Source organism: Lytechinus variegatus, chromosome 15 (genome assembly GCF_018143015.1).
Source record: "Lytechinus variegatus isolate NC3 chromosome 15, Lvar_3.0, whole genome shotgun sequence".
NCBI lineage: Eukaryota > Metazoa > Echinodermata > Echinoidea > Temnopleuroida > Toxopneustidae > Lytechinus > Lytechinus variegatus.
Window position 1 is genome coordinate 5,922,486 of NC_054754.1, and position 17,463 is coordinate 5,939,948.

Genomic DNA, 17,463 nt, shown 5'->3' on the forward strand with positions numbered 1-17,463 from the left:
CATAACTACTGGCCTCAATTTGGCATTCAAAACGGATGATATGAATGCAAGTGATACATGTATCTAGGGTTTCTGATATCAGAGGTTCTGGTACAAATTAATACTAGGAAGAGCAAAGAAGAGATAAGATGGCAGATTATGATGGGTTTCCCCTATCACAAACCCATACCCATCCCTTTTCCTTAGATCAAAATACCGGTATATCAAAACTCAGGTTACAGTGAACTGGTTTACAGGTTGTCAGTGATCATGTCAATGTGATCATTGTAATCAGGTCTTTCCTTTCTTCTTCCTTTCTCCCACTACCCATCTCTCTTTCTCTGTGTGTCTCTTTTTACTTTCTACACGTTCCCTCCATCACTCTATTCCTTCTATCATCCCTTGTACTTTTTCCTAGCTCTCGCTGCTTGAGGAAGCATATCAAAATCCTTTAACCAGTTGGTGAATAGACAGTATTGAATGAGCAGCAAAGTAGAGAAGGAAGAAAGTCAATGAACCTCAGAAATGTTAGCCCCATTTCTTCCAAACAGGAATCACTAAAGCATATTTTAATCAATATACCTCACATCATTACATTTTTGAAATATTTAATTGGTTACCTATTTTTTTAATTCATTCAATCAATCAATCAATCAATTGATCAATTGATTGATCGATCAATCGACTGATTGACCGACCAACCAACCAACCAACCAATCAATTCATTTATTAATTTATTCATTCTTTCATTCAATGTTATTTTTGATTATTCATTAAGTTATTTATTGTTATTATTTACTTAATCATTCATTCATTTTATCTATTTCATTTAATTTCATTATTATTATCATTTTATTATTATTTTTCTTTTTGGGGGGTGGGAATATGCTGGAAGGAACAGAAAAAAACATGGCACCTTCACAGTAGGACTCCTGGTTAAAAGGCATGTTACACAGTTTTGTAAAAGTGCCTCTCAAACTCATACTCTCAATCACTAGAGTTATCAGCAAAATTAACATTGACATGACAATAGCAGATGAGCTGCAAAAAGCTATCATCAGTTACCCACCCATTCACACATCTAACCCCACCTTAATTACCCATCATTTGACAAATTCATTTTCTGAATCACATCCATGAAATGAAGTAATAAAAATATTGGATTGTGCTAATTGGTACAGTCATATCTCAGGGCATGGTTCTCATTATAAAAGACAAAAGTTAATGGTTACATTTACCGAATAACAAGCTAACTAAGGGGCTAGGTGGAGCTTTCCGAATTTGCAACAAATGAAACCACATTTCACTTGATACTTGCCCCGCCACACCATACAGCCGATTTTTGACCAGTACTAGTGACTGTTTTATTACCACATCTGAAATATCTTTAAAATATTTGTATAAAGAGGGAATTTGCATGTATTGAAAATAATATCTATTTGTTTCTAGCCACAAATGGAAAATAATCTATTTAATGCTAGAAGCATTAAGCCCATTTATAAAGAAACCAATACATCGGTAGAAAAAAAAAGACCAAGACACCCAAAAGTGTCAGAAAATTCTGAATGAAGATAAGAAAATGTAGAGAATAACTTTTTAATCAGATGGACCACCCCAAGGAGACTTTCTAGAAAATTTACCGAGCAAAAAAAGCATATTTCTACAAAAGAACAGTTCCATCAACACCTTCATCACCCTGTAAATGCCATCTATCTACATCTAATTGTATGAACATACCTTCTGCTGCAAACTGGTACAAATCTCTCTTCAAAGTAAAAACCAACATTATGGGCTTAATGCAATTTTTCATGCAAAGATCACTGCCAAATCCTTGGTGTCAAATGTTAAGTCAGCAGTGATAAAGAGAAAATCCAAAATTAATTACTTTTCTCTCATATTTCAAATGTCAAAGAATAAGTGGTATTATTCCATAATCAATCAACATCTCAAGTTTCCATCCCATTGTTATAATGGGGAATAAAGCACAATACAGAAATGAGACCTTTCTGCATTTATGATAAAGTGTAAAGTGTAAGCGATGAAAATCACAACTTCAAAAAACACTTGAAGAAAATATTAATCATCTTTTATGTTAGAATACCATTATTCATTTCATTCTTCTTTCACTCTTTTGCTTTGATGTAGATTCTTCTCATCCTTCTAGTCATGTTATTTCTATCTTCTAAATTTATTTTCTGCATACTATTTTTAATTTGTAACACATAGCAGGCCTACATGTACATGTACTGAATAAAAAACATCAAAGAGAACCAATGGGAAGAATTATACTGCATAAAATAGATTGATTTTTCCCTTGAGAATGATGCAGATCAGTTTCACTTATTTTTCAGTCATCAAAGTTTCTTGGCAAAAGTAAAAAAATAAGATCAATGACCAGTCACATCTAAAAATACTCCTGTACCTAACACTGACTAGGCAGAGTGAGCCTAAATAGTGCCAAATCGTCCCAGGAAATTGGAAGGATATGTAATATTTCATCTTCAAATTTACAGGTCCTTTGACTTTGTCATGAGATTCAGAGATATGCTGTGGGTATCAGATCTCTGTCTCCAAGAAGGCTCTAGTAAGTAGGCAAATTGGCAACATTTTATTCCATAGGTGAACAATTTGAATGGACAGGGCATCAAGGGATTTAATCAGATCCAGTTAATTTACACTCTGAGCTTTCTATGAGTTACAGTGATACGAATGTGCACTGTACATGTTTATTGTTACAGTAGCATTGGATCCCTGTCTCCAAGAAGGCTCTAATAAGGAGGCAAATTAGCAACATTTTATTACATAGGTGAATAATTTGAATGGACAGGGCATCAAGGATTGAATCAGATCAATTAATTTACACTCTGAACTTTCCATGAGTTACATTGATACATATTGTGCACTGTACATGTTTATCATTACAGTAGCATCAGAGCACTGTCTCCATGCAGGCTCTAATAAGGAGGCAAATTGGTAACATTTTATTCCATAGGTGAACAATTTGAATTCACAGGGCATCAAGGAATTAAATCAGATCAGTTTATTTACACTCTGAGCTCTCTATGAGTTACAGTGATACATGTGAATGAACACTGTACATGTTTATTGGTACAGTAGCATCGTATCCCTGTATCAATGAAGGCTCTAATAAGGAGGCAAATTGGCAACATTTTATTCCATACATACATGTAGGTGAATTTGAGTGGACAGGGCATTCAGGGATTGAATAAGACCTGTTGATTTACACTCTCTGAGTCTTCAGTGGGTTTCAGATGTACAATACTACACAAAATGTACACTATACATGTTTATTGGTACAGAAGTATCCCTGTCTCCATGAAGGCTCTATTATATAAGTAATTTGGCAACATTTTATTCCTTAGGTGAATAATTTAAGTGAACAGAGAATATAATATTAAGGATTGAATCAGATAATATACACTCATTGACTCTTTCATGAGATAGATTGATACATGCACATATATGTACATTACATTGGTCGTATGATAAGATCCCTGCCTTCATGGAGGCTCCAGTAAGGAGGGAAATTGATAACACTTAACTCCATAGGTGATTAATTTGAGGAGAAAGGGCAAAAGGGATTGCATTAGTCCAGTACATGCTCAATGAATCCCTTAATGAGATTCCTTGATCAACATCATGTTCATTGGTTGTGTGATCAGATCCCTGTCTTCATGGAGGCTCAATTATGGAGGCAAATTGGCAACAGTTTATTCCATAAAGCTTAATTGTTTGAGTGGACAGGGCATCAATGGATAATTTTTTTTTTTAAATCAGAACAGTAAACTTATACTCTCAGAATCTTTCATTAGATTGAGTGGTAAATGCATTGTACATGCATATGTTCAATAGTACTACATCCCTGTCTTCATAGAGGCTCTAGTATGGAGGCAAAGTGGCAATTTTTTTTTATTCCATAAGTGATTAATTTGAGAGCTAGGACAGGGCATAGAGACTGAATTAGACCAATTAATCTACATACTCTATGAAATTCTCAATGAGCTTCTCTAATACATGTACAAGTAGTGTACAAAAGCATTGGTCATATGATCAGATCCTTGTCTTCATGGAGGCTCCAATAAGAAGGCAAATTGGCAATGTTGTATTTCTTAGGTAAGTCATTTGGGAGGATAGGCCATGAAATTGTTATCAAGACCTACAATGTATAAATTCTGCTTTCTGAACTCTTTATGATATTCAGTGATAAATGTACATATATTGGTAGTATTAGATCCTTGTCTTTATGTGGGCTCTAGTATGGAAGCATAATGGCAAAATTTTATTCCAAAGCAATTCCTTATAATGATACAAAATGGTATTGGTGCCCCAAAAATATGAAAATAAGGGCCAGGCACCACAATAGATAAAGTTCTGATTTCTACATGCACATGTAAGCAGAGTTTGGGCAAGAAGTAGTATGTACAAGAATTTCTGCATTTTTTTACTTTGAAAATTTTTACAAATCAAATTTCAAAGTGAGCCAAGAACTTTAATTTGTAGCCTAGTGGTGATACTCCCAAAGCCCATCTCAATCTGTGTACATGGAGGATCGATGTGGGATCCTAAACCACGTTACCGGGTTTCTCCTTCCCGAAGGAAGTCGCTGAAACCACACCCCCAGGTACTGGCCCGACAAACTTCCCGGCAATTCATGAGTGATTGTTCCGATAAGATGCAGGGTGGGATAAAGACACATGGAAAAACACTCATAAAACCTTTTTACTTGGAAATAAGACAATTCCCAAAATAAGGGTTTATATTTTTTTAGCCACCTGGTCTAATAACAGTTGGTCAAATTGTTATACTGTCTAATAAGATCCATGGATATACCCATTTGATCTATTTAATCTACTACGAATCTAGTATTATGGCCATTTATTTGGTCTCATCATCATCACTTGGTTTTAATACCCCCTTAAAGGGGAAGTTGACCCTGAAGAAAAGTTTGGTGTAAAAACAGAAAAAATAAACAAATATTGGTGAAAACTTGAGGATAATCAATGAAATATAATAAAAAAGTTATCATTAAAAGTTTAAGTTTTTGACTTGTGGCGTCATGTACCAGCAGCTGCCCCAAGTATGCTATGTAGAATAAAATGCATAAATTTCAAGTTTTTAAAGGTTCAAGATGTTTAATAAAATATTCCTTCAGGAGTGGGTCTAAAAATAGTTGTTGCATACTGAAAGTACAATAAAAACCATTTGCATTTCATCTCTCTATAGTATGACTTCAATCTGTCACTGAGAGAGGTACATGTAACAGGTAAACCAGGGGCCTGTTTCATAAAACCTGTTATAATAACAAAGTTGTGATAACAGTTGAAAGCTACAGAAATCCTTCAATCTCATTGGCTGATAGTATTTTTTTTAAATAAAAATTGTGCACAATGTTATTTATAATAAATTTGTGATAACATTTAAAAGCTACTGAAATCCTTAAAGCTGATTGGCTGATTGTATATTTGTGATAGATATTCTGCTCATATTATTGTAACAAGTCTTTATGAAACATAACCCAGAAAGGAAAAACCTCAAACTTGATTTCAGCAATAAACTATCAAACCGGTAGGTTTTGTCACAAAAACCATGAAACAATAATACCAAGATGGTATTGCCCAATTACAGGTGTAGTCTCACTGAAACTCATATCTAATACAGCTCTTATTCCATAGACTTGAAAAACTGGTTTCTAGATTGGTCACCAAGGAATTTAAGAGTAGAACATGTAGAAAAAGATAAGAGGCCTGCTCAATTAGCAAGGGAACTGTTCTCATAGAGTCATTGCTAATCCAATCTTTCGTCTGTCTCTCTGCTTGTGCCATGGGGAGAGTGCGTCGAATGTGCTTCACAACGCGACGTAATGCCAAGATTCTCAAGAGGATTAGGTTAATCTGACAACACAACTCAATCAGGGGCCGTTTCATAAAGGACTTGCAATAGTTGCCATTATGGCAAGTACCATGGTAACAGAGCTCAGCAGCCAATCAGAATCAAGGTTGCCATGGTAGTTGTCATAATGGCAAAGTTACAACAGTTGCAAGTCCTTTATGAAATGGGATCCCCAGGATTTATCTGTTGGGCAATGTTAACTCCAATTACTCTGTCATGAACAACCACGGCTATAAACAAGAGAAGTAGGTTTGCTCTTGGAAAGTGCATCAGAATTTCTATGCTGCCTTGTCCAGTTTATTTCCAATTTGTATAATGCCAATTTCGTCCAATTGCAAACTTGTCTACTATCATTTGGTCTGCCATCAAGTTGTTCACCATCAGCATTGTCTAATTGCCCATTCGTCAACTCAGCAGTTGGTCCAATAGCCATTTGGTCCATATACCATTTTGTCTAATTGGACTATTAAGATTTAATTGTGCTGCAAAATGATGGAAAATGAAATGGATATTAGCAGACAAGCTGGTTATGAGAGGAAATGGTCATAGATGAAATGGTGATTAGACGAAGTGATGATTTGACCAAATGGTTGTTAGATGTAATGTTAATGGAGGGAATGGCATTAGACTACATGTAAATGAAAGTAGACCATGTGGTGAGTGGACGAGTTGGCAGTAGGCGAATTGGCAATTTACTCGTTGTCCTCCTGAATGCAGGCAGGGTCTTTGAATTCACAAGGATTTCTTTCAAGTCATTTTTCTGCCTGATTTTTCTTGAGTAGTAATGCAAGAAATTAGGCAGCATTACACTTTGCTATAGCTTTCTTAGCTTGGATTATGTTTCTTTTTTAACTTTGCAATTGGAACTAGCTAAATCTTTCATTAATTCCCTCCAGGAAATTTAGATAATTTACCCAGGACGATGAGTTACTGGAACAATTCTATTGTTCTTACTTGTTGAATGTAGACTATTGTCAATCAATGCAGACTGATACTGAAGACAGTTCAAGAAAGGCCAACCCCAGATTACTGAAGTGCCATTCCACAATTTCTGCACCACTACTCCAAAATAGCGGTCGATCGCTGACAGGGACACCAATGCATGACGTCGCAGCAGCGCCAAACCATCCTGGGACCAAGGAAACATGCAATCCAAGCACGACACAAATATTGCTGCAATTGGCTCCTGGTCTTAATTAACCATTGCCCCCAGAGGTGGCTAACAACATGACATGGGTCTTTGGAGTAATGGCGGAAAATCATGATTGCGGAGTCATTTTCATTAGCTCGGGGCAGAGACAAGTAAACATGTTTGCGTTGTGGAGTTGATAAGACATCAAGTTGGGTTTCTTTAATTGGCGTTGAAAATGTTGTTAGGTAAACAGAGGTTATTCATCCATTAAAGTAAGGCAACTGACTATGCAAGTCATAGTAAGGATGAATCACGCAATCAATGATTTTAATTTTTTAATCAACAATCTTTTTTATTCTTTCCTTTTTAAGTTATTTTAGGGTATAACTTCTTAAAGCAAAAACAGTACATGTACACTGTATGTACATGTATGTGTAATAATTCAAATCCATGTTCTCTGTCAATCTCAGACTGAATATCATCTTTGATAAGGTTGAAGAAACAGGAAAAATTATAACACTGCACACAGCAACAGCTGGCAATGTTGATAATAAACATACATACAGCAATCTGCCTACCTAGTTGTATCATGATGAAAACAGTGATTATTGTAATGATATTTTGAAAGGGGGAAAAATACATATGACTGAAAAAAAATGAATTAAAAGTTACAAATGCACCCAACCATTACGATTTTCAGATGCTAAAGTCAACTGATTTAGAGGTTGAAAATAGGGGCAGAGTTGAGTGACTGTCAATGACAGGATTAAATCAGGTGACAGATGAAATTCAACCATGTGACAGACGTAAGCCAATCAGGACCTAGACGTGGTCCTTCCTTTCCTCTTTTCCTCCCTATTTTTCTGCCGGTCATTCAGTTATTCCCGCTCTAGATCAGAAATAATTCAAATAGCCTATGCTCATCCATATGGAAAAAATTAAATAGAGAAATATTGACCCATATCTATATTAAAATCCCAAGTGTGTACTGTAGATATATATAGGTGAATCCTCAATTTTGTAAAAAAAGACATCATAATATTCTGGCCATTCACCTTGTTTGGTGTCGGGTTCTAAAGTATATCTGTCTAAAGAAAATTTACTCAATGCATTATCATAGATATCCATCAAATAACACTATTGCTAGGCACGTCCTCCCTGTTTTTTTAATTTTTATTTTCTTTCATAGTATTTTCCTATAAATCTGTGTCTCTGGTTCTAATTAGCCAGAATGTCATTGTCTCATCCACGAACCAAAGTGATGTTTTGTAAAGCTCTTGTATGTTATGCACTGTTGGATTCTTAATCACTTGGAAATCCATCGGCTATAAAAGTTGACATACATTATTCTTACATGTACATTAAAGTCTGTTGTTATCAAGCATCGTCACGCAGGTTTATGTCAAACTATGATTACTGTTTAATGACAAAGAAGAGAAATATTTGGGGTATTTTGGGAGTGTTTCACAAAGAATTGACTCAAGAGTCATGTATAAATGCTGACACGCACATGATATGTAACACACACTCTTTTTGACAGTCATGCAGTCGTCTTCTTAGCTTGATTTGACCAATGCGGTGATGCCTTATGCTTCCCGAAACTGGAAATTTAAAGCGAGAATCGAAGTCACACTTATCTCTTCCTGCAACAACCCCCCTTCCCCCCTCCTCATTTTAACAACCAAGAACTGCTAACCAATTGTGTGTAAACTTGTGCGCGAATTGCAACAGGTATGAAGTAATCCCTTGAAAACACTCATATGATGATAAAATACTTGCGAACACTTTATACATGTATGAAATGGGACCCGATTCTATATGCCGATTAGAAATGCCCTAATCGAAGCTGAGATTGTCCAGTTACGGAAGATGCATTCAGCCAATCTTCCAGGCTTTGATACTGTCAACAACAAACGTCCTTTGGTGTGTCCCTCAGGGGACAGTCTCTGGAAGTGACTTTGAGGTCAAGCTCTCATCAAGTAGAACGCAGGAAACTAAAGATTGATAACTTAAATTACCTTGGACTGTTTTTTTGTGGAACTACCTCTACATATAGTAAATTGCCATGAGGTCCCCAACCGCTTTGTGTACCTTCCCTTTGGTCTTATCCAATATTGTCTAATTGTTGTTCGTCTACAAACATTTCATTTACTAATAATTTGGTCTAATTGCCAGTTATTCTGTTATCATTACTATCATTATTATTTTTGTTATTTATATTTCATTTCATCTTTATTTCACAAGCCAATCAAAATAGGCTGATGAAAACAACATAAATACAATATAACATTTTAATTGCAAAGTTGCGCACGTTTATCATCATCATTGTTATCACTATCATCACCATCATTATCCTCCTCATCATTATTTTTATCATTATCATTATTATTATGCAATTTATCTTTAATATGTTTAAGCACAATATAGATGTACATGTAGCAGTCATAACCAATTTGAACATGAGAACATTATGAAAGTCACATCTTTAATCCTTTGAAAGCTAAATCCTTCAAATCAAGCCTGAATTTTGATCTGAAATGCCATGCACAAACATTACAATACAATGCCTGGATGTGTGTGCCTTGATGATCCCCGAACATAAATGAAGATTAATCTACTAATCTCAAAGGTCAAGTGGAAGGTCACATGAAATAACTGAAATGGGAATATACAGTGAAATCTAAACATTCCCACACACTGAACATGCACATGCCCCAATTAGATAACTTATTGTGATTATGCTGCCCTTGTTTGTGTTTAATTAGAGCCTGTTAATCTAGACTAAACTAAGTAGAAATGTGCTTGCCATTTCTCATATTAAAGGGGATAACATACAGACTAGTCAATGGATTAAGTCAAAATATTATATGAATGTGATGGGGCAGAGCTGTTTATTTTTATATACTTTCCACCAGTTAGATTTAATAGTTAGACTTGAATATTGTAATGTCAATTTGTATGTTATACAGCTAAGCCCCTGAAGTAATTTCTGTTGCCATTTGTCTAATTTCCATGCCTGATTTCTGGAAAATGACTGTACTTATAACCAGAACCTGCTGCACAGAAACGCTGTTAAGTGCTAAAAAAGCACTAACAGAGGGCCTGATACAACTGTCAATGTCGCAGTGATGCCTAAGGTCACAACAACAATGTTAATTACATCTTGGATCAACGTATAACATCACAATCCGAAAGATGTTTCTGGGTCCTTTAGAGCTAACAATATTTCTGTGCAGACAGACCAGTTTGTCTTTATGGACTGAGATGTGACCTTGACTGTGTGGAAATGGGGCCAAGGCCTCGTCTCGCAAAGAGTTAAGATTGATCTGATCAACCACAACTATGGAAAGCCAACTACATCAACATCTAAAATGCACGTTTGTTCAAAATATACTCTAGATGTAATGTATAATCGTAGATTGTTTTCTTGCACATTCAGTGTGCTTCTCTTTGTTTACAAAGGACACCATGCAAAATTTCCTGGAGAAAAAATTGCGACAATGTTGGATTTCCATTAAGTTTATAAGATGATCAGATTAATCGTAACTCTTTGTAAGATGGGACCCAGATGGCTATGATATAACCTGGACCAATTAAGACCAAATGATTGACAGGAAAATAGTGACATATTCCAGGTTTATGGTTCTGCACATGCTTTCGATTCCCCCCGGTTTCATTCTGACTTACTCAATATCTGCGCTCCTGTTCGTGGGGTGTAGAGGAGAGAGTCCTTGTACCATGTGACATTAGCTGTAGGTCGGCTGAATGGTGGCCGGCAGAAGAAGGTCGAAGGTGACCCTTCTAGGACATCAAGATCAGTGGGTTCTATCACAAAGCTCCAGTCCATACCTGAGAGTCAGAATAGCAGAAGACATAGTGATAACAGCAAGAATGTCTACATGCAACATTCACATACGTGTATGTAGGAGCACTGTGGCCCGGTGGTTAAGTCTTCTGGCTATGGGACAGAGGGTTGTGGGTTCGAATCCCAGCCATGACGTAATTTCCTTCGGCAAGAAATTCATCCACATTGTGCTGCACTCTACCCAAGTGAGGGAAATGGGTACCCAGCAGGAATATATTCCTTGAAATGCCACCAAACTGTATAAAGGATGTGTAGCTAAAAAGCCAGGGTAATAATATCCAACTGAACAGATAGGGATGTATTTGACAGTGATATGTGCTACTTAAGCATGTTCAAGTTCATTTATTTCATTCAATTTAAAAACATGAGTATAAAAACAAGACAATTATTAAAAACAATTAAAGGTAAGAAGACAAGAAATACAACTACATAATAAACAGTTTTAGGGGTATTATTATTATATAAGGCGGAAGATATTTTGTCTAAGTGCTCAAGCATTCAAGGAAGTTCTTCCTAACGGATACCTGGAGCGTTGTGGCCCAGTGGATAAGTCTTCTGACTTTGAAACAGAGGGTCGTGGGTTCGAATCCCAGCCATGGCGTAATTTCCTTCAGCAAGAAATTTATCCACATTGTGCTGCACTCGACCCAGGTGAGGTGAATGGGTACCCGGCAGGATTAATTCCTTGAATGCATGAGCGCTGAGAGGCAGCTCGAGCTAAAGCCGGGGTAATAATAATACTAGCAACGCGCCTCGGAATAGAATATTTCTAGATAGATGGCGCTATATAAATGCCTATTATTATTATTATTATTATTATTACCTATTTCCTACATGTACACCAGAAAGGAGAGTGGCAGATGTATATAAGGTCTGAATGGATGAACAGTAGAGCAGTTAAGTACAAATGTCCTATGTTGAAAACCAATCGATATACTATTGTTTGATTGGATGGGCAAAGAGTCCAATAGCACAAATGGCATGCCAAGGTTCTTTCTTGAAAAGAATACTGAAAGTCAATTAGCCTATTGAAAGTTTACACATCGTTAAGTATTAATGATAGCTTTTAAGACTACAAAACTAAATAATGTCTCCGTATTTTATATGGTTATTCCTAGGAATATATTCATTCCATACAATATACCTCTGAAATGACATACTATCACTTACTTGCTGAGAAAAGTGTGACGCTGGGGGCAGACACAGTCCCAAGCATGCTGGTCCCGGTGCACACATAGCTACCCTCCTGGGCTTGGGTGACCGACGAGAACCGCAGGGAACCGTTTAAGAGGACCTGGACCTCGGTGGAGTTCGCAATGTTTGCAGCTGCTCCTTCCTGGCGCCAGGTGATGGCTGGGGCAGGGTCACCGAGGATGACACAAGGAAAGATGGCCGCTTGCCCCATCGCAACTATCTGACTGGTCGGGGCGAGGCTGACATATGGAGCACCAGGATTGGCTGTGGAGAACAAAGACATTAAACTCAATGAACCATATTCTGAAGACGGGTTTAACTTTATAGACCATGGTCTAAATCCATGCTAAAATTATGGAAAGCCAAAAATGTCCTTACTTTGTATGTTTCTTACATGTATGTTTACTGTGCTCTTTCCTTAATCATGAATGGTGAAGAAAGCTATCTTTTTATCCTTCCGAAACAGTTAAGAATTATTTGAGACAAAAATAAGCTGATACATTGAATTTTATATACTGTTAGAGAATTATGCCACTATCTATAGTTAACCAGAGTTTAAATTAAACCTGACTTCAGAATATGGGACAATGAATGGTATTCTGATAGCCATGGTTTATTTAAACCTGGGTTAACATCTAGACCACTCTAAATTATGGAGTGCCAGTTGTCAACTCATTAACCAATTAAAACTCATTCTTATCTGGCTTGTCAAAAAATTAATTGAGTCATAAAATAGGAAAATACAAACATATTCTGAATTCTAATTAATTATATTTGCCCTGAATACGGAAAAAAATTATGAGGCCTTATGAATTAAGAAGAATTATAAAATTGTATCTCCATGTATTATCAGAATATCTATGATAAAGAATGTTCCAATTTTTGCTTTTATAATTATTTTTTTTTTTTGGGGGGGGGGGTTGGGCTGTAAGCAACTGTGCATTCACTTTCTGTCTCATACATGCATCTTTACACAAAAAATAATTGGGCTGTTTTCAAAAGAAAATCTAATAGTAAGCCTGTGTTCAGCATTAAAACACTCTTGGGATAATTGTCTAGATGTGAAAGGATCATTAACAAAAATAAAGAGAATTAACATTAAGGGACAGAATTTTTCTCCTTAATTTCCAATTCATGAATTCTTTGAAAAGATGAAAACTCAAAAAAGAGGATCTGCAGTCTCCATATATTCCCTGGAGCAACATTAAAACCCAATATCAAAGATTACATTATAATTGCCAATTTGACCATTTCTCTCTGACACAACGTTTATAGTGATCACCCTGTTTCCGACCAAGGCTGGCCTAGACAGGGCCATCTCTGGAGAATACTCAAAATACCCCCAAACCGGTGAGACAAATCAAAGATGGAAATTGGGGAAGAACTTGATTGCATTCTTAAAACCAAGAAAGGCGAGCCAAAACAAATTTGGTTCCCCCATTTTCCGCCCCTCTATCGTGTCTGTTGTGCTAGACTGATGCGCTAATCCTTAGTTTCCTTAATGGCTGACTTAATAAGATCGTTCACTCTTAGTGATGCATTCCCACGGGTGAGCTTCATGGTGTCAATGTGAACAGTTTTATGATAGAATGGCTTTATAATATATTCAAGTTAAAAAAAAACTTTCAAGATTTTTTTATATTACTCATAATACCAGAGTGATTATTATTTTTTATCAAGTAACATAAATGAGGTGTGATATACTCTATCACTTTTGGCTACACTAATTTTGGCTGCGCAAAGATTTTCTTATAAAGATATCCATGTTAATAGCCCTGTAGTAAAATATCTAACTGAAGTTTATTATTTCAGGATATTTTCATGTACTTTTAATAAATAGAATAGATTTGTTTATTTCATACCTAAATTAAATAATATTCTTTATCAACACTGTGGGCTGCACTATTTTTGACTCTCTGATAATTTCCCAAAGACGACTTTATATCTGAACTCAAACCGATAAAGGCTCTTCCTGATTTTTTTCCTTGTTTAAAATCATACTGATGCAGAAAGTGTAACATACATGTATGACATGAAATGACATGTACCAATATTAAAAGCACAATACTTGTAAGCACTAGTCCCAAGCTAAATATTCAGAAGACCTAGCATATTTTTGTTTTTATTAGAGGTACATGTACGGTTTCATTAAAATGATATTCAGACAAAATAAATATGTATTATTTTCTTTAAGCACTATAAAAAGACAACCAAAAAAGCCACCTTAAATCACTTGTTCCTGAAACTGATACCATTTCAATAATGTTTCTATTTTTAATGAACTTAAGCTACATGTAAACCACTGGGCGGAAGTTTTAATGATAATATCTAATATTCTGGGAATTGCATTTATAGTGAATGTTTTTTATGCCATTGGCATTATCTCTCAATCATATTTTGACAGAGGTAATCTTTGCTAAATGGGTGTAATCCACTCGTGATAACTCATTCATGCAGTGTGAATTGCTAAATAAAGTCTGAGAGCTACCAAATGTTTTCATGATCATAAACCACAAAATTTGACTCATAATGAGTCATGCTTTATTCTAGCCAGTCTAAAAGCAATTGTTGATACACCACATTAACCAATTCAAAAGGAAAAATATATACATTAATTTTATTAAATGTGTCAGCATCAGCTCACCCCCCCCCAAAAAAAATAATACAAAAAAATAACTAACTAAATAATTAAATACATGTAAATACAGTACATAAAAACATAATCAATTAAAAAAAATATATATGAAAAATAAAATAGTCTTCAAAAGCACAGGAATATGCCTTATTCAAATATTTCAAGTTGTGAAAAATCACAAAATAAATTTCATTTAAGAGAGAATGATCAAGAGGGAAAAACACTTTTCAGACTACCTATATTATTTCACATGCTATGGTTACAAATACCTTTACGATCACTGTACAAACAATTTTTATACAAAGCAATAAATGGCATGAAATGCTCGTACGATGTTCATCAAGGTATCTGTGACCATTGTATTATTTACTTACATCAACAATTCCTACATATTCACTGGTGGGCTTAACATTTATCATAAAGACTATTTTCTGAATTTTATCAAAATTTTTATAAGAATTTCTTAAGACTTTTTTCTTTCAAAATGCTTTTGCAGCTTCTTAATTTTTTGCTTCATTTTCTTAGAAAAAAGGCATCAGCTGTAGGATGGAAGTCAAATACGTGTAAACCAAACTGGACATCATGCCAATGGTCAAAACTTACGTCCAACGGTCAGAGTGGCCGGCCAACTTCTTGCTGGGTGGTCAGGCAGGTAGGGATTGGTGACCACGCATCGGTATTGACCGGCATGGACCGAACGGACATTGTTAATTTGGAGGGTTCCAGACACCTTGAGAGAATTTTGGTCACCAAATTGGGAAGAGTAGATGACCACGTTGTTTTGGTCCTGTAGGGATGAAAGAAAGGAATGACAAATATTAAAGATAAACTCTGGTTACTGGTAACAGAAAAGAAAATGTTCACATAATTGAACAAAACTTACACAGAATTCTAAAAACAAAAAAATAAATGGTATCTGCCAAACAATTTTTCTGGATAATGTCTTATTACATAGTAAAGAGAAAATGAATCAGAGAAATTACTGAAAATGCCCATCCATTTATTTAATGTGTGGTCCCACATATTGTTACCTTGTTAGCTACATTGTACATCATCAAGAAAAGAATGTGGTAACAAATACTGGCAAGACTGAATCATTTTAATGACACTTTTTTGTTTTAATTCAGGATTCTGGCATATCTGGCATAAAAGTACTTTAGGATTACTTCCAATCATTTCTTATTAAGATCAGATTACTATACCATGGCCCCGTTGCATAAAGGTTACCATTATGATAACTTTGCCATGCAATGGTAACTTGCATGGAATCCTCGATTTCGATTGGCTCTTGATCATCGTTCCCATGGGGTTGAAAATAATACAAGTCTTAAGGGGAAAATAAATGTTCATCTGAAGAAGGAACAGAAGCTCAATCACACATCAAACAGAGATAAGATGGAACTTAACTCTGAAGACACATGAACAAAATTGAACTTTAACTAGATGAAGTCTGGTTGTGCACTGCTTAATTTGCTGGGCTTACTTGCCTCAGTAAAACTCAGCATTGCATTACAAAATTTATTCAAATTACACAAACTCAACCAATGAAAATAAAAATGGAGTAGCCAACGGAGAGTGGAAAAGTCTAATTCATAAAAAATAATCAATAGGAGATAGAGGATGGAGATGAATAAGACATTGAGCAGCGTACATATCATTTATGGGAGGGACAATGACGTATTGTTCAACTCCCCAATTCATTAACATAACATCACACATCACATGCCCAGGACGATAATGATGGTGATAATAATGAAATAAACCTCTACAAAAGCGACTTACATCGACCAATGGCACTCCATCTTTTTCCCAGCTGATAGTGGCTAGTGGCAAACTATCACCGGTGATACACTGAAAGTAAGCAGGTGCGGACTGCAGGTCAACCACCGTCATGTTGGTTGGCTGGTAAAAGATATCATCAAGAACTGCATGAAAAAGGAGAAAGGAACAAAACAAAGGTAACAAAGATATAATTATGATTCTTGATCGTGATTAGTAAAGTGATATGCTGGAAATTGGTAGTCATTGATTTACTTCACACCTGGAAAGTCTTTCATGAAAGGACTTGATAGATGCTTCATAAGACAAAGTCTGTTTTATCCAAGAGTCGCCATTGCGACAGTAAAAAAAGTGTTTCACAGCCGATCACAACTTGTAAAGAAAACTTTCACTAGCGCTAATTTCCATCTTTAATCTTATTTCATTTGCATAATTCAAATAAACATTCTTATTTTGTTCCATATGTTAATTTTCAAGGATTTGTTATTCAGGTTGTCATTACAATGTTCATTCGCTTTCGGCTTCTAACCACTATCGGTCTAAAAAAACTTTGTATTGCTGTGAAATTGCGACCACCACTAAAAAGACTCTAGCCAGGACACTGATGTACAATGAGTATATTAAGCCTATAACTTAAAATATGGACGAGGTGTTTGCACTTTATTTTTTACATTTATTCAATTCTGTCTGTCTCTCTATATCTACAAAATATGTTTTCTCTCTCGCTCTGTCTCTCCATACTTGGCTTTTCTTCCCTTTCTCTCTGTCTGTCTCTCCCTCTTTCTCTCGCTTTTCCACCCTCACCCTCTTTAATGTTCACTTCTCATTCTCTCCATCAGACTCATGCATACACAACCAATGAGTGCTTCTGGCTAAAATTAACACTCCACTCCGATTTCAGACTTTGCTTGTCACACAACACCGTCCCTCACCGCCGACTGTCACGGACAACTTGATCACACTTCAACA

General features: G+C 35.8%; 1 protein-coding gene across 5 annotated transcripts in view; it reads right to left on the minus strand.

The window, feature by feature from the left end:
* Positions 1 to 17,463, minus strand: part of LOC121429143 (neogenin-like) — a 114,862-nt gene that overhangs the window by 57,629 nt on the left and 39,770 nt on the right. For all 5 annotated transcript variants that reach the window (XM_041626070.1, XM_041626065.1, XM_041626068.1 and 2 more), the window contains 4 exons: positions 16,498 to 16,640; positions 15,319 to 15,502; positions 12,057 to 12,344; positions 10,709 to 10,870 (listed from right to left, as the gene is read on the minus strand). In XM_041626070.1, the coding sequence (XP_041482004.1) occupies positions 10,709 to 10,870; positions 12,057 to 12,344; positions 15,319 to 15,502; positions 16,498 to 16,640 (777 nt within the window). The remainder of the gene's footprint in view (positions 1 to 10,708; positions 10,871 to 12,056; positions 12,345 to 15,318; positions 15,503 to 16,497; positions 16,641 to 17,463) is intronic.